The 16657-nt window shown below is 33.4% G+C and overlaps 2 protein-coding genes across 6 annotated transcripts in view; one reads left to right on the top strand and one right to left on the bottom strand.

Moving 5' to 3' along the window:
• Positions 1-6131, bottom strand: part of LOC106880743 (uncharacterized) — a 118003-nt gene extending 111872 nt beyond the window's left edge. For 2 of the 4 annotated variants that reach the window (XM_052968852.1, XM_052968853.1), the window contains exon 1: positions 5940-6130. In XM_052968852.1, coding sequence (XP_052824812.1) covers positions 5940-5943 — 4 coding nt within the window. In that variant the 5' untranslated portion in view covers positions 5944-6130. Of the gene's footprint in view, positions 1-5939 lie in introns of all 4 variants that reach the window. The other 2 variants (XM_052968851.1, XM_052968854.1) reach the window with 2 other exon arrangements.
• LOC106868173 (serine/threonine-protein phosphatase 4 regulatory subunit 2) overlaps positions 1-16657 on the top strand; it is a 39206-nt gene that overhangs the window by 9066 nt on the left and 13483 nt on the right. The window contains exons 1-2 of one of the 2 annotated variants that reach the window (XM_052968850.1): positions 5771-5907; positions 15067-15237. In XM_052968850.1, coding sequence (XP_052824810.1) covers positions 15119-15237 — 119 coding nt within the window. In that variant the 5' untranslated portion in view covers positions 5771-5907; positions 15067-15118. Of the gene's footprint in view, positions 1-5770; positions 5908-15066; positions 15238-16657 lie in introns of those variants that run through there. The other variant, XM_014913317.2, reaches the window with a different exon arrangement.

Genomic DNA, 16657 nt, shown 5'->3' with positions numbered 1-16657 from the left:
CCTCCATTCTCACCACATGTCCATACCAGCGCAATCGTCTCTCTTGCACGCCACAACTGATGCTTCTAATGTTCAGCTTTTCTCTCAAGATACTTACACTCTGACGGGTATTCACATTGACATTACACATCCAACGGAGCATACTGGCTTCATTCCTTGCGAGCTTACGTATGTCCTCAGCAGTTACAGCCCATGTTTCACTGCCATGTAGCATGGTTGTTCGTACGCATGCGTCATACAGTCTGCCTTTTACTCTGAGTGAGAGTCCCTTTGTCGCCAGCAGGGGTAAGAGCTCTCTAAACTTTGCCCAGGGAGAAAAACTATTTCACACTGAGGTTACAAATGGGTCTTTTACGAATTATTTACCGTATTTTTAAAATCATTTTCACTTAAAAATATTTTGCCCATCATAAATGGACAGGTTTCTTCCCTTTCAGGGTTGTTATTTTTGGAGTATTTTCCCATTATGCACTGTTTTGGGTATTTATACCCCCAAACCCTGAATATCTCAATAACTACTAGTCTGATTTACGCAAAACTTGTTTTCAGGGCCACTTTACTTTCAAAGTATTTTTCCCATTATGCGCCAGTTTGGCTGTGTAACACTGCAAGCAAGCAAGATTGAACTTCACTTTTAATGTATGTATATATATATATATATATATATATATGCACACACATTTATATTTAGTTTCTACATTTACATGTATATATATAGTGTATACATGTGGTGGGGAAGGTTTGACAGGGTCAGATTCAGTGCAGAGGCAGGGCTCAGTGAGTGTATAGTCATAAACAATGATTTTAGAACATCACTTTAACTGTGGCAGATGGGTTTTCTCAAGCGCAATGAATCATCAATCTTTTATCTTCTCAGTAAAACTCAGCATTTTGAGATCAGTCGTCAGTATTTAGTCCTATGTCTTCATAAGTATACATATACATTATATATTGCACACACAGATGCATATATGCATATTTCAATAAAAACAGATATGATTAATGTCTTTATTTTATGTACATGTATGGGTTTCTCAAGCCGATTGTCATTGTTATGCAAGACGATTGGCCTGTTGTGTAATCTGAGTTTCTTCTTCAGTATTACTGAGTAAGTGAGGCAAGTGGTTTATGCAGCAGGCTAATAAGTTGCATAAAAGCGACAATTGGCTTTTGGAAACATGTGCATATTATATAAAGCATTAAAATGCAATTATGTTTTCTGATTTTATAAATGCACGATATGTACACTAGCCTATCCAGAGATATGTTGGTTACTGATAACATGCAGTGCTTTCCAGCACACTTTAAATTTTATATATATATATATATATGTATGTGTGTGTGTGTATGTGTAAACAAGGACATCCAGCTGTAGAAAATCTGCCTCAAGAAATTTTATCTGACCCATGTAAGCATAGAAAAGTGGGCATTTAATTATGATTATGTACACATGCACATCATATTAATATCTACATATATAAGCAAATACCCACACACATGCTCACACATGTACCACTGTCAGTTTCTCACTATACTATGGACATTCTTTCCTCCTTGGACTTTGTACCTGTTGTATAACCTATCCAGACTTATCAGTGTTCTGTTTGGTTTTTAAATTTCTTCTCTCACAGAACTGAAAGAATTTTTTCTTATGTCAGTGTTGTATCTAATTAATTTCCCTTCAACTTTTCTATTTTGCTAGCACTTCTTATCTTTTCCTTCCTCTCTTTCTCACTGTTCTTGTTCAATTTTCACATTTTTCTTCCTTCTATTTATACACTTTACACATCTCCATGTGCCTCACCACTTTTCTTCTTAGAGAACCAACATTTTCGTATCTGTATTTCAATTCTACGTTTTTCCAATTTTCACTCATTCTTTTCTTACTTTTCTTTCCTGTCCTTGAACTCCCACCTTTTCCCCCTCTTTTGTTCCATTATTCATGCTGTTCTTTCATGCAGTAACATCTCACACCCATATCCTTGCATATACTTTGATCACCCCACCCTCGTTTCTTTTGCTCTCCCTTTTACTTCATGTTTGTGCCTTCTCCCACCTACATATACATACATACACTCACCACTAATGCTCTCATCATCACCATCATTTAATATTTGATTTCCATGTTGACCTGAGTTGGATGGTTTGACTGGATCCAATTGGCAGGAGCACTGCATTCTGATCAATGTCTGCTCTGGAACCGTTTCTTCACCTGGATGCTCTTCTTAATGTCGACCACTTTGCAGATGGTATTGAATGTTTTTTTTTTTTTTTTTTTTTTTTTTTTGCACCAACACTAGTGAGGTTGCTATGTAGCTTGCAAGACTAAAATCCTCATCAACTCACTAGAGAGGGAAGCAGCTTTATACTAGGTAATGAAAAGTTAGAGTAAGTGCATGACTGGAACTGGTTTCTTGCTGTAAAAGAGATACATGACTGCTCACAGTATACAAAAGTTGGTGGGAGTAATTGGTGTGAAACTGGAAAGTAAGATGAGGATGGTGGTGATGATGTCTTAGGTCTTCGCTGCAGAACAGGGAGAAAATCTGGATAGGGGTAGCAAGAGTGTATGGAGAACACTGGTAAAAAATGATTTTGGGTTGTGAATATACTGAATGATGAACAAAAGTTGAGTTGGATGGAATGTAGTGGGGAGTAGATGACTAGAGAGTGGGAAATGTATAGAGGTGAATGTGGTAAATAGTGGAGGGATGATTAATGATTAGTTTAATTTTGGGGAAGTTGGTGGGGAGTAGATGCTTATTTGCACTAATGTAGGGAGAAGTGCAGCAGGATGGTAATAATACAGTAGACAGGAGAATGATAAGTGAAAGGGAGATAGCGTATGGTTGGGTAGGTTGTAAGAATGATTGAAGAGAAAGATGTGTGTTGGGAAAGTGAGGGATGTATGGTGACATGGGTAAGTTAACAGGAAGTGAAGAGCGAGTGATAATTTGGTAGCATAGATAGTGGAGCGAACAAAGTAAACTGTGAATAAAGAGGGACAATGTGATGAATAAAGGATGGTTATCAAGTGAAGTGGTTCCAGATAGTGAGAAAGATAACTGGTACCACAAACAAGTGACAAAAAATATCTAGTTCTGCTCTCGTTTTATTACAGTAATAAAATCTTGCAGTTAGGCTAGTGATTAGTAATAGAGAATGAAGAGGTGAAGAGGAAGGGTGAGGAAATTAGGTGTGGGGCCGAATTGTGTATGTAAATATTGTGCTTCCAGAGTTTCAGTTTTTATGAGATGGGTGAGTTGTTCTGTTTGTCATCTCCTTGAAGTTCTAAGTCCTGAGATCAGCTTTCACCATTTTGACCTCTGTCTTCCTGGGTTTCCACCTTAAATGATTGGCACCTCTTTATACAGCTGTTCTTATCACATGACCACACCAACACAAACTTCTCTCTTGCACAGAACATTTAATTCTTTTTTTGCCCTATTTTTGTCTCAACATATTTTGTGCTTTATCATTCATGCACACTGATTTTTCACATCTTATAGAGCATACTAGCTCCATTTCCTTTTAGTCTTTGCATGTTCTTTGCACTTAGAGCCCACATCCCACTGCTATGTAGTATTGCTGTGCATACACAAGAGTCATAAAATCTGCCCTTCACTTTGCAAATGAACCATTTTTTTAACAACAGCAGTAATAGCTTTCTGAATTTTTTCTAACCAGTTATTCTATCAACTATACTTTCAGAACAACCTCCTTTACTGCTAATTAGGTCACTTAGATAACAGAAGTTACTACCTCGAGTTAGTAGATAGGGATCCTTCTGAGCAGTTGAGAAAATTTATTTCTTGTGTTCTTAGTACTTATTGCTCCTGCATATCTGCTGCACACAATGTTTACTTTCTCTGTTAACCTGCCTGTGCTATCACTACACCTTTTGTATGTCCACAGTTTGCATTAAGTGCCCTATAGAATTCCTACCAACTCCTTTCTTCTGTCTGTTTTCTACTTACTAAAATTTTGGTCTTTGCTAAGATAATTTTTAGGCCTTTTGATTACAGATTTAGTTATAAGAACAAGGTCATCAGTATTTAGCAGTTCCCATGGGAAACTAGTCTTAAACTCGTCTGTTATGGCCTGAGGGACTATGATAAAAGGAGAAAGCTGAGAACTGAACCCTGACGAACTCCTTGCACATTAAATTCATTGCTATGTCTATTGACTCTTATCTTACTGACAGCACCTCTGTACATAGCATGCGTCTTTCACCAGCCACTTGTCTACCTTTAGCTTCCTAAGTGACCACCAGATCAGAGAATGAGGGACTCTGTTCAAAACTTTCTCTTGGTCATCAAATGCTAAGTACAGAGGCTTACTTTTAGCCAAGACCTGCTGTCTCACTCAGAAGAGGGCATCTGTAATATTTTTTCCTGACACAAAACCAAACTGCATTTCATTTAGACTAATTGTTTCTCTAATCAAATGAGCTTATAACTCTTTGTAACTTTCAAGAATTAGTCAAGCAATTTGATATCACTGTAATTCTATCTAAGGCATCTCCTTTACTCTTGTAGCAGTTGACTATAGTGCTGTTGTGTTAGTCATTTGGTATGACATCTTCCTTTACAACCTGACTGACTAAGCAGGTAACTAGGCTATATCCTGCACTACTATTTATTTTAAGTATCAGTAATTCCTGAAGGCCCAGAGGCTTTTCCTGCTTCCATTTACTTAATTGCTTTTATCAACTATAATGGCTGGTCCCATGTTAGGATAACTTTCATTCTTCTGTGCACCCTTTACATTTAATAGACTTTCATAGTAGCACTTGCATGCCTCTGACTTTCCATAGTCATGAAGCCTCTCTCTCACATACATGCATACATTACATACGATGGTTATAAACAAATGTCACCATCAGACAGACATGCAGTGTTCCTCATCTCTAACCTTCCAGAAAACCTATCTGGTCATAACCAAGTATTACTTTGCTTGGAAACCGCTAAGGTTGGCTACAGGAAGGGCATCTGGCTATATAAAGTCTGCCTCAACAAATTCCATCTGACCTATGCAAAACTTAATCTTTATTTTTTTTTTTTTAACAAGATTTCTCTTTACCTAATACCAGATATATGCTACCTTCCCAGCCTGATTTAATGTAGATGGTTGCTATTCCTGTGATGGCAACACTATCTCTGATTGAATGATATTATGTATGAATGTTCTGTCTCTCTGAAGAAATGATAATGCAATTTTACTATATAATTTACATTAAATAACTAATAATCATTTTTTGTTAATGAAATGTATGTAAGATGGTGTAACTAAATATTTTATAAATCTACTTTGTCATATATATATTATATGCTTACATATCTACTTTTTCATTCAGTTTGTTTCAGTTTTAAATATGTATAAAAATACTGAAATTCACTTCACATTATACACAATGGAAATTTTTTTTCTTGAATTCTGTTGCACCATATTAAGTTTGAAAATTATATATAAATGAGTGATTATTTACATTTGACGGATATTTCTCCTCATCTTGTTTGTTGTTAACACAATGTTTCGGCTGATATACCCTCCAGCCTTCGAAGGCTGGAGGGTATATCAGCCGAAACGTTGTGTTAACAACAAACAAGATGAGGAGAAATATCCGTCAAATGTAACTAATTCCTCATCTCTTAAATATAGAACTGTATAAATGAGTGATGTTATACAAGAGTAAGTATGTTAGTAGATTGTTGCCTGCTGTAGTTACTAACTACATACATTGAGTTTGTTGCCTGTTGTGCTGTTCCCACAGTTGAGAAGGAATCTAATTGTTAAAGACCTTTTTCTCAATGAAAGTGAGTTATCTGTATGTAAACAAAGCTACTGAAACAGAACCTACACGAAGCCTCCTCCGATACAGTTTTGAAAATAATATGCAATGAAATGGTAACTTTTTAAAAATATTTTTTAAGACTTACCCATATGCTCTTTTGTAGAAATTTTCTTCAGAATGAATCTTTTTTTACTTAATGGGGTGTGATTTGGCAAAAGCAATAATTATCAAAGTACAATCTTTTGTTATTTAGTTATATCACTTCATATTTTTTTATATTTTAGTTCAAAACTTCCTTTTGTAGTTTTAAAGCTGATGACCTTGTGTCGATATTATCATTTTCTCATAGAACTAATTGAACTGGTTTTTTCTTATCTTAGTTATTTTTATCATATGCATAAATAAATTTTATACAGTACAGTGTGTTTATGCCTGATTATATCAGATTAAACTGTGCATATTAGTAAATGTTAAGAGTAAAGAGACAGTGTTTCTTTGTTTTATTCATGCCTTAAAGCTTTAAAATACTGAAATGGTTGACCTTGCTTATATCATTCATGTTTGGTATTTATGTTTGTTCAGTCTGTCTTTAAACAATAATGATATACTAACAGCTTGGAAATTTGAACTTTATTACATAGCTGCTGTCATGCTTTGCATTTTAAATGAGATTGATAATTGAAACATAATAGTTTCTTAATGTCCATTTTAGTTTCTTATTTTCATTATTGTATATTCACAAAATAGTTGATAGAGAATGTCTGCATTTTATTTTTCATTTCAGTTTTGCAATATGTTTCAAAACATTTTCCAACTTTCTGAATTAAAAAAAAAACTAAGAATAATACAGTTTAGCATTTATCACATAACTTGTTAGTTTGATATTCTGTCGCATACCAGCATCAGAAATGTTTATGGAAGTGATATTAAAGATTGGGACTTGCTAACACACAAATAGACAAAAGTGTTTATTTGTATTATGATGTAAGTTTCATCAGTTCCAAAGTGTTGTCTCTTTACCTTGATGACTTAGTTTTATAATTGGAGTTGTGAAGTCAATATTTCCAAGATTGATAAAATTGGTATTTTACTATGTTATTTATAATAAAAGCAGATACTACAAGCTCTAGCAAATCCACCGTTCTATGATTGAGGCATAAAATGGAGTGAAGTCATAACAGCAATATGTATTGAGAAATGTGTAAATAGACTTGATAGATTACTGGGTGATGTCTTAGAGAAATCACATTATTGTTGGTGGTATAGCATTCTATTGCAGCTATATGATGTGTTTGCGACTGACATGTGATAATTCACTCTCGAACTGAAATAAGCTCCCAACCTCTGTATCATTATGTGGACCACTCCCAACAAAAGCCAGAGCTTTCCTTTACTACCCAAAAAGTATTAAGAAAAAAATGTTATTTAGTTTTACTTTTATTTTAGTTGTTTACACTATTTTATGCTTGTTTATACTCTTATTCATTCAAAGTTCATAAATGTCCTTATTTAAATTATTACTCATATTCCCTTCAATAATATCAATATGATTACAAAACTTTTTTGTAGACAACATTTTCTGTTTGGTTGACACTACTTTTTAAATTACTGGAGTCCACTGCTCTACTCATAGCAACGTATAATTGACCTTGTGTAAACATTGGTGTAGGTGAAAATACACCTACACAATCTAAAGTCTGGCCCTGTGCCTTATTTGCTGTGAGTGTGCGAGTGCCATCTTTATGGTTGCAAGAAATCAAACCAAGACTTAGCTATCACTGTTCTATGTGAATAATATCTGGATGTTCTGGTACCATGGGTTATTTTGATTGACAAAACTGAGATGTAAACAACAGCTGCTTCAATTAGCCATTTCGAATCCTGCTCGAGACTGACACACTTCAATAACCACTAAATAATCACACACACCTTTTCCATTTTATTTTTGCTATTAACCGTCCTCGCAACTCTCTTCGTATCTATGATGGGGCCACAAGTTACTTGTGGTCAGTGAATTTTTAAAATCCAGAGTTACTCTTGGTCGGTGCATTTTTAGTAAAAATGTGAAGGTGGTTTATCAATTCAAAAATCGATATCCATGAAATAATCATACTTTCTGATTTCTTAATACTAAAAACCTTCCTGATGATCATCTTTGTAATCCCCCAAAATATCATAACCATTGATCCAGCTGTCTGGCTGCGAAGTGGGAACAGACAGACGGATATAATGCCCATTATAGTAAGATAGCAAATCTACCCATCTATGATAAAGAAATAAAGGGATGGTATCACAAATCTAAACCCTCTAAATTCATGAACTATATGGGAGTGGGAAATCCAGAGTTAATCCTCATTGCTGGAATTTTAGCAAAAAGAAAAATCATATGTGATCTATTAATACAAAACTCATTATCCACTAAATAATCATACTTTTTCATATTTTTTGCACTAAAAACCTTCCTGATTACCTCCTTTGTAATCCTGAAAAACATCATGACCATTGGTTCAGCTGTTTGACCGTGAAAAGAGAACAGATAGACAGACATAACGCCCATTATAGTAAGATATAATATTGACTGCCTTTTACTACATAAGTTCTAAGTGTTAAGATATTACTTTCATTAGTTACAGCATGTGCATATAAGTTTAGTGTTATTTTGACTTAATATTTACATTGCAATTATTTGGTTTACAAAAATTTCAGACTAGTCTTGTATATGTGGTGGATAGTAGCTAACATTTACTATTTGTGCATTTTAACATTGTATGCATAAGGGTATCCATTTGATAGATTACACAGATTCAGTGGTGCCCTGAGCATTTAATAAATCTTGAAAAATCTTTTTAAAATTATTTTTTAAAATTTTAAACTCTTGCCGAACTTGTTATACATGTTGAAACCTTCAGTACAAGTATGACAGATGTAACTAAATTCAGCATTAGCCTATGATCAATAGCTATAAGTAGCCTTTTTTGTTTTGTTTTTGTCTCTTGCTGGACAATATCCGGTGTGTCTGTTCATATCTTTTAGACAACATTATCTTGTATGTTCTTAGGAGTGGGGTATTTGGTTTTTTTAGCAGTTCAGGAAACTACTTTAGGCATTCTTAGGGAAATTTATAGCTGTGTATTATATTCTCTTTCATTTGAGCTTTACGATTTAGACTGGAGTAAAACTTCAGTGTTATTTTGTTATGAGACAAGAGTAAAATATGAATTGAAAAGTGCTAGAAATTTATTGAATATAAAACGTGTGTAGAAATATTGCTGATGTGATGGATGGCTATTTTATCATGAAGATAATATCAAATTGTGTTTTGGGAGGGTTTTTTACTCAAACACATGCAAGAGAGAGGGCATGTCATTGATGAGGTCACAAATAGTGATGAAAGGGCTTTGACAAACAAACAATTAGTTTGTTGGTTAGATAATCACAATCATACTTTCTGATTATTTTAATGTTAAAAACCTTCCTGATGATCGTCTTTGTAATCTCGAAAAATATCGTAACCATTGGTCCAGCCATCTGGCTGTGAAGAGGGAACAGACAAAGTGATGAACAGACCGACGGACATAACTGATTGACTGGCAGAAAAGAAGTGATATTGACCCAGTGCATGTGTTTATTGTTATTATTGATATAATGACCTCCCCCACCCTCCCAGAACAAGAATTGGTTCAACACAAGAACCTTGCAAACCAAATACAAAAATGAAGATAACGTCTAAGTTTGTTGGGATTTTAGCTTTAGTATTTAAGGCAGAGGATTGACAGAATCATTAAAATGTCAGTCAAAATATCTTAGGGTGTTTAGTTACAGTTCTTCATCTTCTGGGAATTTCTTCCCTTAAATTTTTGCCCTTCTGATTAACAAGCTAATGTCATTGATATTGGAAGAAAATGTATTTAGTTAGTGATAGTACTTAGAGCACTGTTTAAGTAAAAATACATATTTTTAAGGGTAAAAATTATCTCAAACCAAATTGAAGTGATCTTGAAACAATTTTTTTACTCATTAGATAATACCATCAAATCAGATTTTTGATGCCTGCAGTTTATTTTTGAATGATAATAATTCTTGAATAGGTATCAAAGTATATAGGAATCTTGTTGTATTTGGGGATGGTCATGTTGCCAGTTTAGCCAATAAATAAGAATCATTTGTTTGAGAAATAAAGAACAGTTATTCTGGCTGTAAATACATTTGCTTCAGTGAAATCCTTCTACAAAGATGACTTGCTATAGTTTGTTGAATCAGTTAATCCATAAATTGAATGTAAAAACTCTTTAATGTTAATCATGAATATTCATTGAACCACTCTACAATTGACTCCATATTTATGTTCTACATTTTATGACTTTGTTATGGACACTTTTACTATGAAAATGTAATGCACAGTTTCTGTATACCCAAATTATATGCTGTTGTCTTATGTGCTGCAGCAATGGTTCTCCAATCTTCTTACTCAGTGGCAGACAGTACATACATATGTTTCAAGTGCAGACTTCATATAAGCCCCTCTCCTTGCTTCCCTGTTTGATGCTGTGTGTAATATCAGTACTTGTAACTTAAGACACACTTGTTACTTAAGGGCTAACTTTCATCAATCATAATATAGTATCTTTTATCTCGTGCATGTGTGCAATGTGATGCTGATCAGAGCTGTACAGTTGGTATACAATTTCCAAATAACTCCTTAGTTTATGGTATCTTCAAATTCGATTCTTCTATTTGTAATTGACTAACTATATAACATGCACAACCAATATGCATCATCAGGCTACTGTTAAGCACCCTAATCTCTTAAAGATTGGTTTTTCAAAGTGACTGGTATGATGTTAGGACTTCTTTATATTTATTAAGTACTACACAAACAATTAAGCATAAGAGCATTAATTATTGTTTATATGAATTTCTATTTTAACTGTTAAATTTCTCTATAGCTTGTGTGTTATTTTTTAAGAATGCCTTACCATTTTTAACATTGTGATGCATTGGTTTTCTTTACTATTGCTATATATCACCGATATTCTGATCAAGGATATCTCTCTTTCAACGTTAGAGGCATTGGCATAGCTATGTGGTTAAGAGGTTTGCTTTCTAACCATATGATTTTGGAGTCAGTCCCATTGTATTATATATGTATATCCCCAGGTTGATCAAATCTTTGTGAATGAAATTAATACACAGAATCTGAAAGGAACTTGTGTTTGAGTGTGTTTCCTTACCTTGATAGTTGTAAATGAGTTTCCCTTCTATACCAGTAGTATCTTTCATTTCCAATCTTCTGTGAAAACATGTCTGACTGTAGGGTAACATTTGGAAACAGGTCAGGGTAGGCAACAGGTAGAGCATCCAGTTGCAGAAAATTTACTTCAACGAATTCCATCTGACCCATGCAATCACGGAAAAGTGGTTGTTAAAATGATGATTTTTAAATGTTATTAACTTCTATGCACAAGTAATTCTATTAATTAATTTTGTGGCTTTTAGCATTTGATTTTTATTGTTATATTACTGATGATAGGTAAAAACAAAATTTTCTGGAATTTGAACTCGGAATTGTGTGCTACTTAATTAGATGTTGTAGAATATCTTATTTGGCTCTTTGCCACCTCTACCAGTTCTATTGAACTCAGAGTATAATTAATAAAGATTTCTGATTTAGACACAATACTATATTTTGTCAAAAGGGTACTACAGTTGATTAAATCAAATCCAGTACTTATTTTATTAACCCCTTAAGGATCAAAGACATTGAAGGTAGGATTTGATCTTTGAACATAAAAGAAATGATTCACTGCATGCTGAAAGAATTATAAAGTCATAACAATAAACTACAAAATAGCTAACATGATTGTACAATTTAATTAGAAATGTAATAACAACCAGTTCTCTACATCAAATTGAAATAGAAACCTATATCCTCTCTACCAAAGTAAATGACTGAATATCTACATACTGTGAATCTGCTTTGTCAGGGCTGATCTGAGCTTACAACTGCATAAATGAAAGGTTTCTTAGTAGAAAAAAAGAGTCAGTTTTGCAATGGCTTGGCATCACAATTATTGGTGAGATACATGATAATCTTTTCAACTGAATGTGTACTAATGAAAACTTTTCTAAATTTTCTGGTGCAGTAGGCAGCTGACCTCTCTTATGATATCTATGTATGCCTAGGTTGAAAGTTAAAGTAAAATGTTTTGTTGCCCAAGCCATTTGTGACTCACTAGACTTCTAGACGGAATTAAACAACCTAATGTCTGTGCCTTTCTCAAGACGATTAGTTACCTGTTAGTATATAAGTGAAAGGGATAGGACTGGAAATTGAAAGAGGATTGTGAATTCTGTTCTATATTGATCTCCTCTCCAGCGAGGATAATAATTTCATATAGATACAAACCCACAGGACAGAAATGCTACTATTTGTACATTAGTAGTATATATATAAAAATTCAATTCAACCTGAAATTAGCAATAACATTATTCTTATTCTGTGATACTTTTCATTGTTATTCAACTATAACATTGTATTTTCTAAATATATATATTTTATCTCTATAACAACCTTTTGCTTCTCTGAACCGGTCAACTGTATATGGCCATTTTGCATAATCACTTTTCTTAATGTTTTGTACTAGAATTCCTTCTGGAATTCCTTCATGTTCACACAATCCCTGCAGATATTAATCCACAGATATTCAAATTGAACATCAATTTCACCAGTTCCAGAAAACCCCAAAAGGTGATAGATATAGCCCCCTCACACACACTAAACCATAGCATTTTTTTAAAAATCCAGTCTATAGCATCTATGGGTTGTTCCTAAGTGTTTGATTTTTCTCCCATGTTATATGTTCCCATTTGATATGAGCTGACCTGGACAACTAAGGACTTGTTTAAGAGTATACTGCATTAAGAAAAGAAAGCTCTGAACTGGAAACTCATTTAATTTCCAGTTGCATGGCAGACATCAGTTCCGCTACTAAGTCTATAACAGTATTGTTTGTTCCCTGTCTTCTGTGAAAAGCATGCCTGGCCATGGGAAAAAATATATGCTTGCTTGGAAACTAGTGAAGATTGGCAACAGGAAGGGCATCTGGCCTTAGAAAATCTGCTACAACAAATTTCATCTGACCCATGGAAAAGTTGATGTTAAATGATGAGACTTTGCAATCCTCTTGTTTTTTGTACCTGATTATGGATGACCCTTGTATTTTATATTTCAAATTTTGGGTAATTGAAATAGCTTCAGAAAACAAGCAAATAGTGCTTTTGTTAGAATTGCATGCTAAAAAATTCAATTAGATGCGAATTGCATATTCTTGTGTAATTTCAAATATATCATCTCTTGGTATTCAGTATAAAATGACCTAATTAGTGGACCAACATACATTTTTACATAATGAAGAAAATTCGTTAAGAAATGACATTGTCATAGGTTCTAAGATGACTGTGTACCTCATGACAAATTTCAGGATCCTTGCCTGTACACTTCACTGTAGTACTTACATTAGCATTCCATTGAATTAAGGTGTATCTTGTCTGCATACATATGCAATAAACTATTGGTATATTAAATGGTCTCTGTCCCTTGCATTATATAGTGAAAGTTGTGTGACCTACATTCTTTCCAAAGAATGTCACTGTCACAAATATTCTGAGACCACTGTCAAATGGGATTTTGTGCTTGTGGTGCCATATACCAGAATTTGAATTCACTGAATAATGTTAAATATTGTTGAAACCTTGAGCATTTTCCTAACAATTATATTCCTGTCAAGAACAAGCGCCTTTCAAACTCTGAAAATCTTTGTAAACAAAACAATTTCTTCTACACTTGTCTCTCAAATTTTGATAATATTCATAAACAAAACGTGCTTATTTACAATTATAGAAAGTCAAACAAGCAATAGAAAGAATTGTTTCCCCGGTACAGCACTTTTTATATGGAATAAGACTTTGGTAAATGCAATGATGCTATGTGTGGCTTCTAATTGTTCAGTAAAAGCTTTTTTATACAGTGTGCAGCACCTAATCATTTGAAAATGAACTTTTAGTTGTTTTCTCATTAGTTAAAAGCTATATTTTAGGAAGGTCTAAAGAGTAGGAGATAATACTCTCGTAAAATATCTGATTCTGCCTGCCTACCATTTTCTATAATAAGACCACATTTGAGGAAAGAATATCGATTCAACTGCAATGTATTGTCTTATTGGTTTTGAAAGGATGAAAGAGGTAACTTAATGGATTTTAATCCAGAATGAAAACCTAACTAAATATCATTTTCAAATTTTGACACATGGCCAGCAAGTTCAGGGGAAGGGGTAAATCAATTACATTGACACCAGTGCTCAATGATGCTTATTTTATTGACCCTTGAAGGATGAAAGGCACAGTCAACCTAAACTAAATATCCTAACTAAATACCACAATGTGTTTAGTTTAGTTTTTGTTATTCCAATGTCATAATAATAATGGTGGTTATATATAAAAAAAAAACAAACTACAAGAATATAGAGAAACATAAGTTTATACAATATTTTAAAGCTTGTCAAACAATCTCTAATTTGGGAACTGAAAAACCTGTTTACATTAAACAAAACTGAAATAGTTAGGGATCTTATGGATGTTCATAAAGAGCACACAATAAAATCTGGATATCAATATTTTTTTTTTTTTGGCTTGCTTTTTAGCCAAAAAATATATAAATTTTATTGTAAGTTGTCTTGTCAAACTTTATTTCAAACCAGGGTTATCTGCTGGTGCTCAATTTTAAATCAAATATTTTTGAAAATAATTATAGTGATGTAGAAAATAAGATCTTAAGGTAAAGAGAATTTCGGTAAGATTCTGTGATGAAATGAATACCCAAAAACTTTTCTTGAAATATGACCACAAAAAAAAAAAAAAAAAAAAAAAAAAAAAAAAAAGGAATAATGGTATCTTTCAGACACCTGTCACTTCAAGATGCTTTCACCTTAATGTATATGTTGCCTGTTGAGAGCAAAGGAAAGCATCATTTTTGTTAAAGGCATCTCATTAGCTGCTTGAATACAAAAGTTAGTTTTTATAAACTCCTTTTGTTGAGAACATAACTTAGGATTTAGCTTCTTTACTGTTAGATTATCTAGTATAAATGCCATCCTCCCCATTTCATTATAGTGTTTCTCAGCATATTTAAATTTTTCTGTTTTGATATTGTTTCCTATAAGAATTTATGTTGAGATGTTAAAATTTATTTGTTGAATTTATTTTATGTAATTCAGATTTCCATGGCCACGACTAAAGCCGTTGTTTGTTAAAAAGTTGGATTCAGTAATGCAGCAGTTTAATGAAGAGTATCCAGCTGACCATTTGCTTATGTCTCCAAATGTAAAAAATGTTAAATTTGAAGAAATGAGAAATCGGATCATTAATGCTGTCAACAGATTTCATGGGTAAGCTTGTAAAAGTGTATTTTTGATGGGTGCTTCGCAAAGTTGCACCATTCTTTTGTCAGTAGTGTTGTATTTTTATCTTTTTTGTGTTTTTGTTGCTCTTTGTCTCATTTTTCTTTGTATTTAGGAATGAAAATATAAATTAATTTTCAAGTAGTGTTCAGTGAGTGTCTTCTTTGTTATTGATATGTTACTTTTGTCAAAATTTCTATACTCAACTTCAATCTAAATAATGGATGCATTTGATACACTTTGGATATGTCCCTGGAACGAAGTTCAGAAAAATATTTGCTATCTAGATGGAATAGTGCTGATGAGTCGTGCTAATATAGTAGCAAAGCTTTATGTGATAGAAGTTTGGAAGACTGCTGTTAAACATATCTATTGGTAAAATTAACTCTTTGGCTTTATTATAGTGAAATAAGTGCAGTTGTTTAAGAGGAGTGGATATTGTCCATTAATATTGAACTCTATTCTTGGCCTCCTCTTATTTATCATAGTCCTCCTGGCTATAACAGAGGAATTTAAGATTGGCTGCTCTTGGAAGCTCCTCTATTCTAATGACTTTGTTCTTATAGCTGTATCACCAGAACTAGAAAAGAAATTCCAGTTGTGGAAGCATGGCCTGGCATCAAAGGGCCTTAGAGTTAATTTAGCAAAGACTGAAGTCCAAGTAAGTAGGAAACCAGACAAATTACTACTCTCTTCAAGGAGATGGCTCTGCTTGATTAGAAAAGATGTACATGGAAATTCCATAAGGTGTATCCAGTGCAAACAATGGACACATAAGAGAATCAGTGGTGTTATAGGAATGTTAACAAAGGAATTTGTTTTTGTGTCTGGCAAATGTGCTGGTACAATAAACACTAAGAATATACAGAAAATAGACTTCTTCAAATGTTTGGGGGATCCTTACAAGAAGTAGATAACTTCCTGTATCTAGGGAGCTTATTTAGCAGTGGAGGAGGATGCTTTGAGCATATATATGTATAAATATATATATAAATATATATATATAGATATATGTATATATAAATATATATATATGTATATATAAATATATCTCTATATATAAAAATGAGAATCTGTGTGTGTGTGTGTATGTGTGTGTGAATCCCTAAAACTTGAGAACTACACAACCAATTTCATTCAAATTTTACACATGCCTTACTTAGGGTTCCAGTTGTGTTTTAGTCAAAAAATTTTTTTAACTTCTTGCATAGTTCGAGCCCACAGCAACATAATATCTCCTCCAGTATTTAAGTATTACATGTCAAAAATGAAACGAAAACACTCGTCAAATACTTTCACTTTAAAAATGAAACTATTCCACTAACTGAAACAATCACATTTCGATACTGTAATGACAGATACTTTCACTTCAATGGTGTGTGTGTGTGTGTGTGTGTGTGTGTGTGTG

The sequence above is a fragment of the Octopus bimaculoides genome, chromosome 6 (assembly GCF_001194135.2).
Source record: "Octopus bimaculoides isolate UCB-OBI-ISO-001 chromosome 6, ASM119413v2, whole genome shotgun sequence".
In the NCBI taxonomy this organism is placed as follows: Eukaryota; Metazoa; Mollusca; class Cephalopoda; order Octopoda; family Octopodidae; genus Octopus; species Octopus bimaculoides.
The sequence above is the reverse complement of the archived record's forward strand: the minus strand, read 5'-3'. Positions and strand labels throughout refer to the sequence as shown.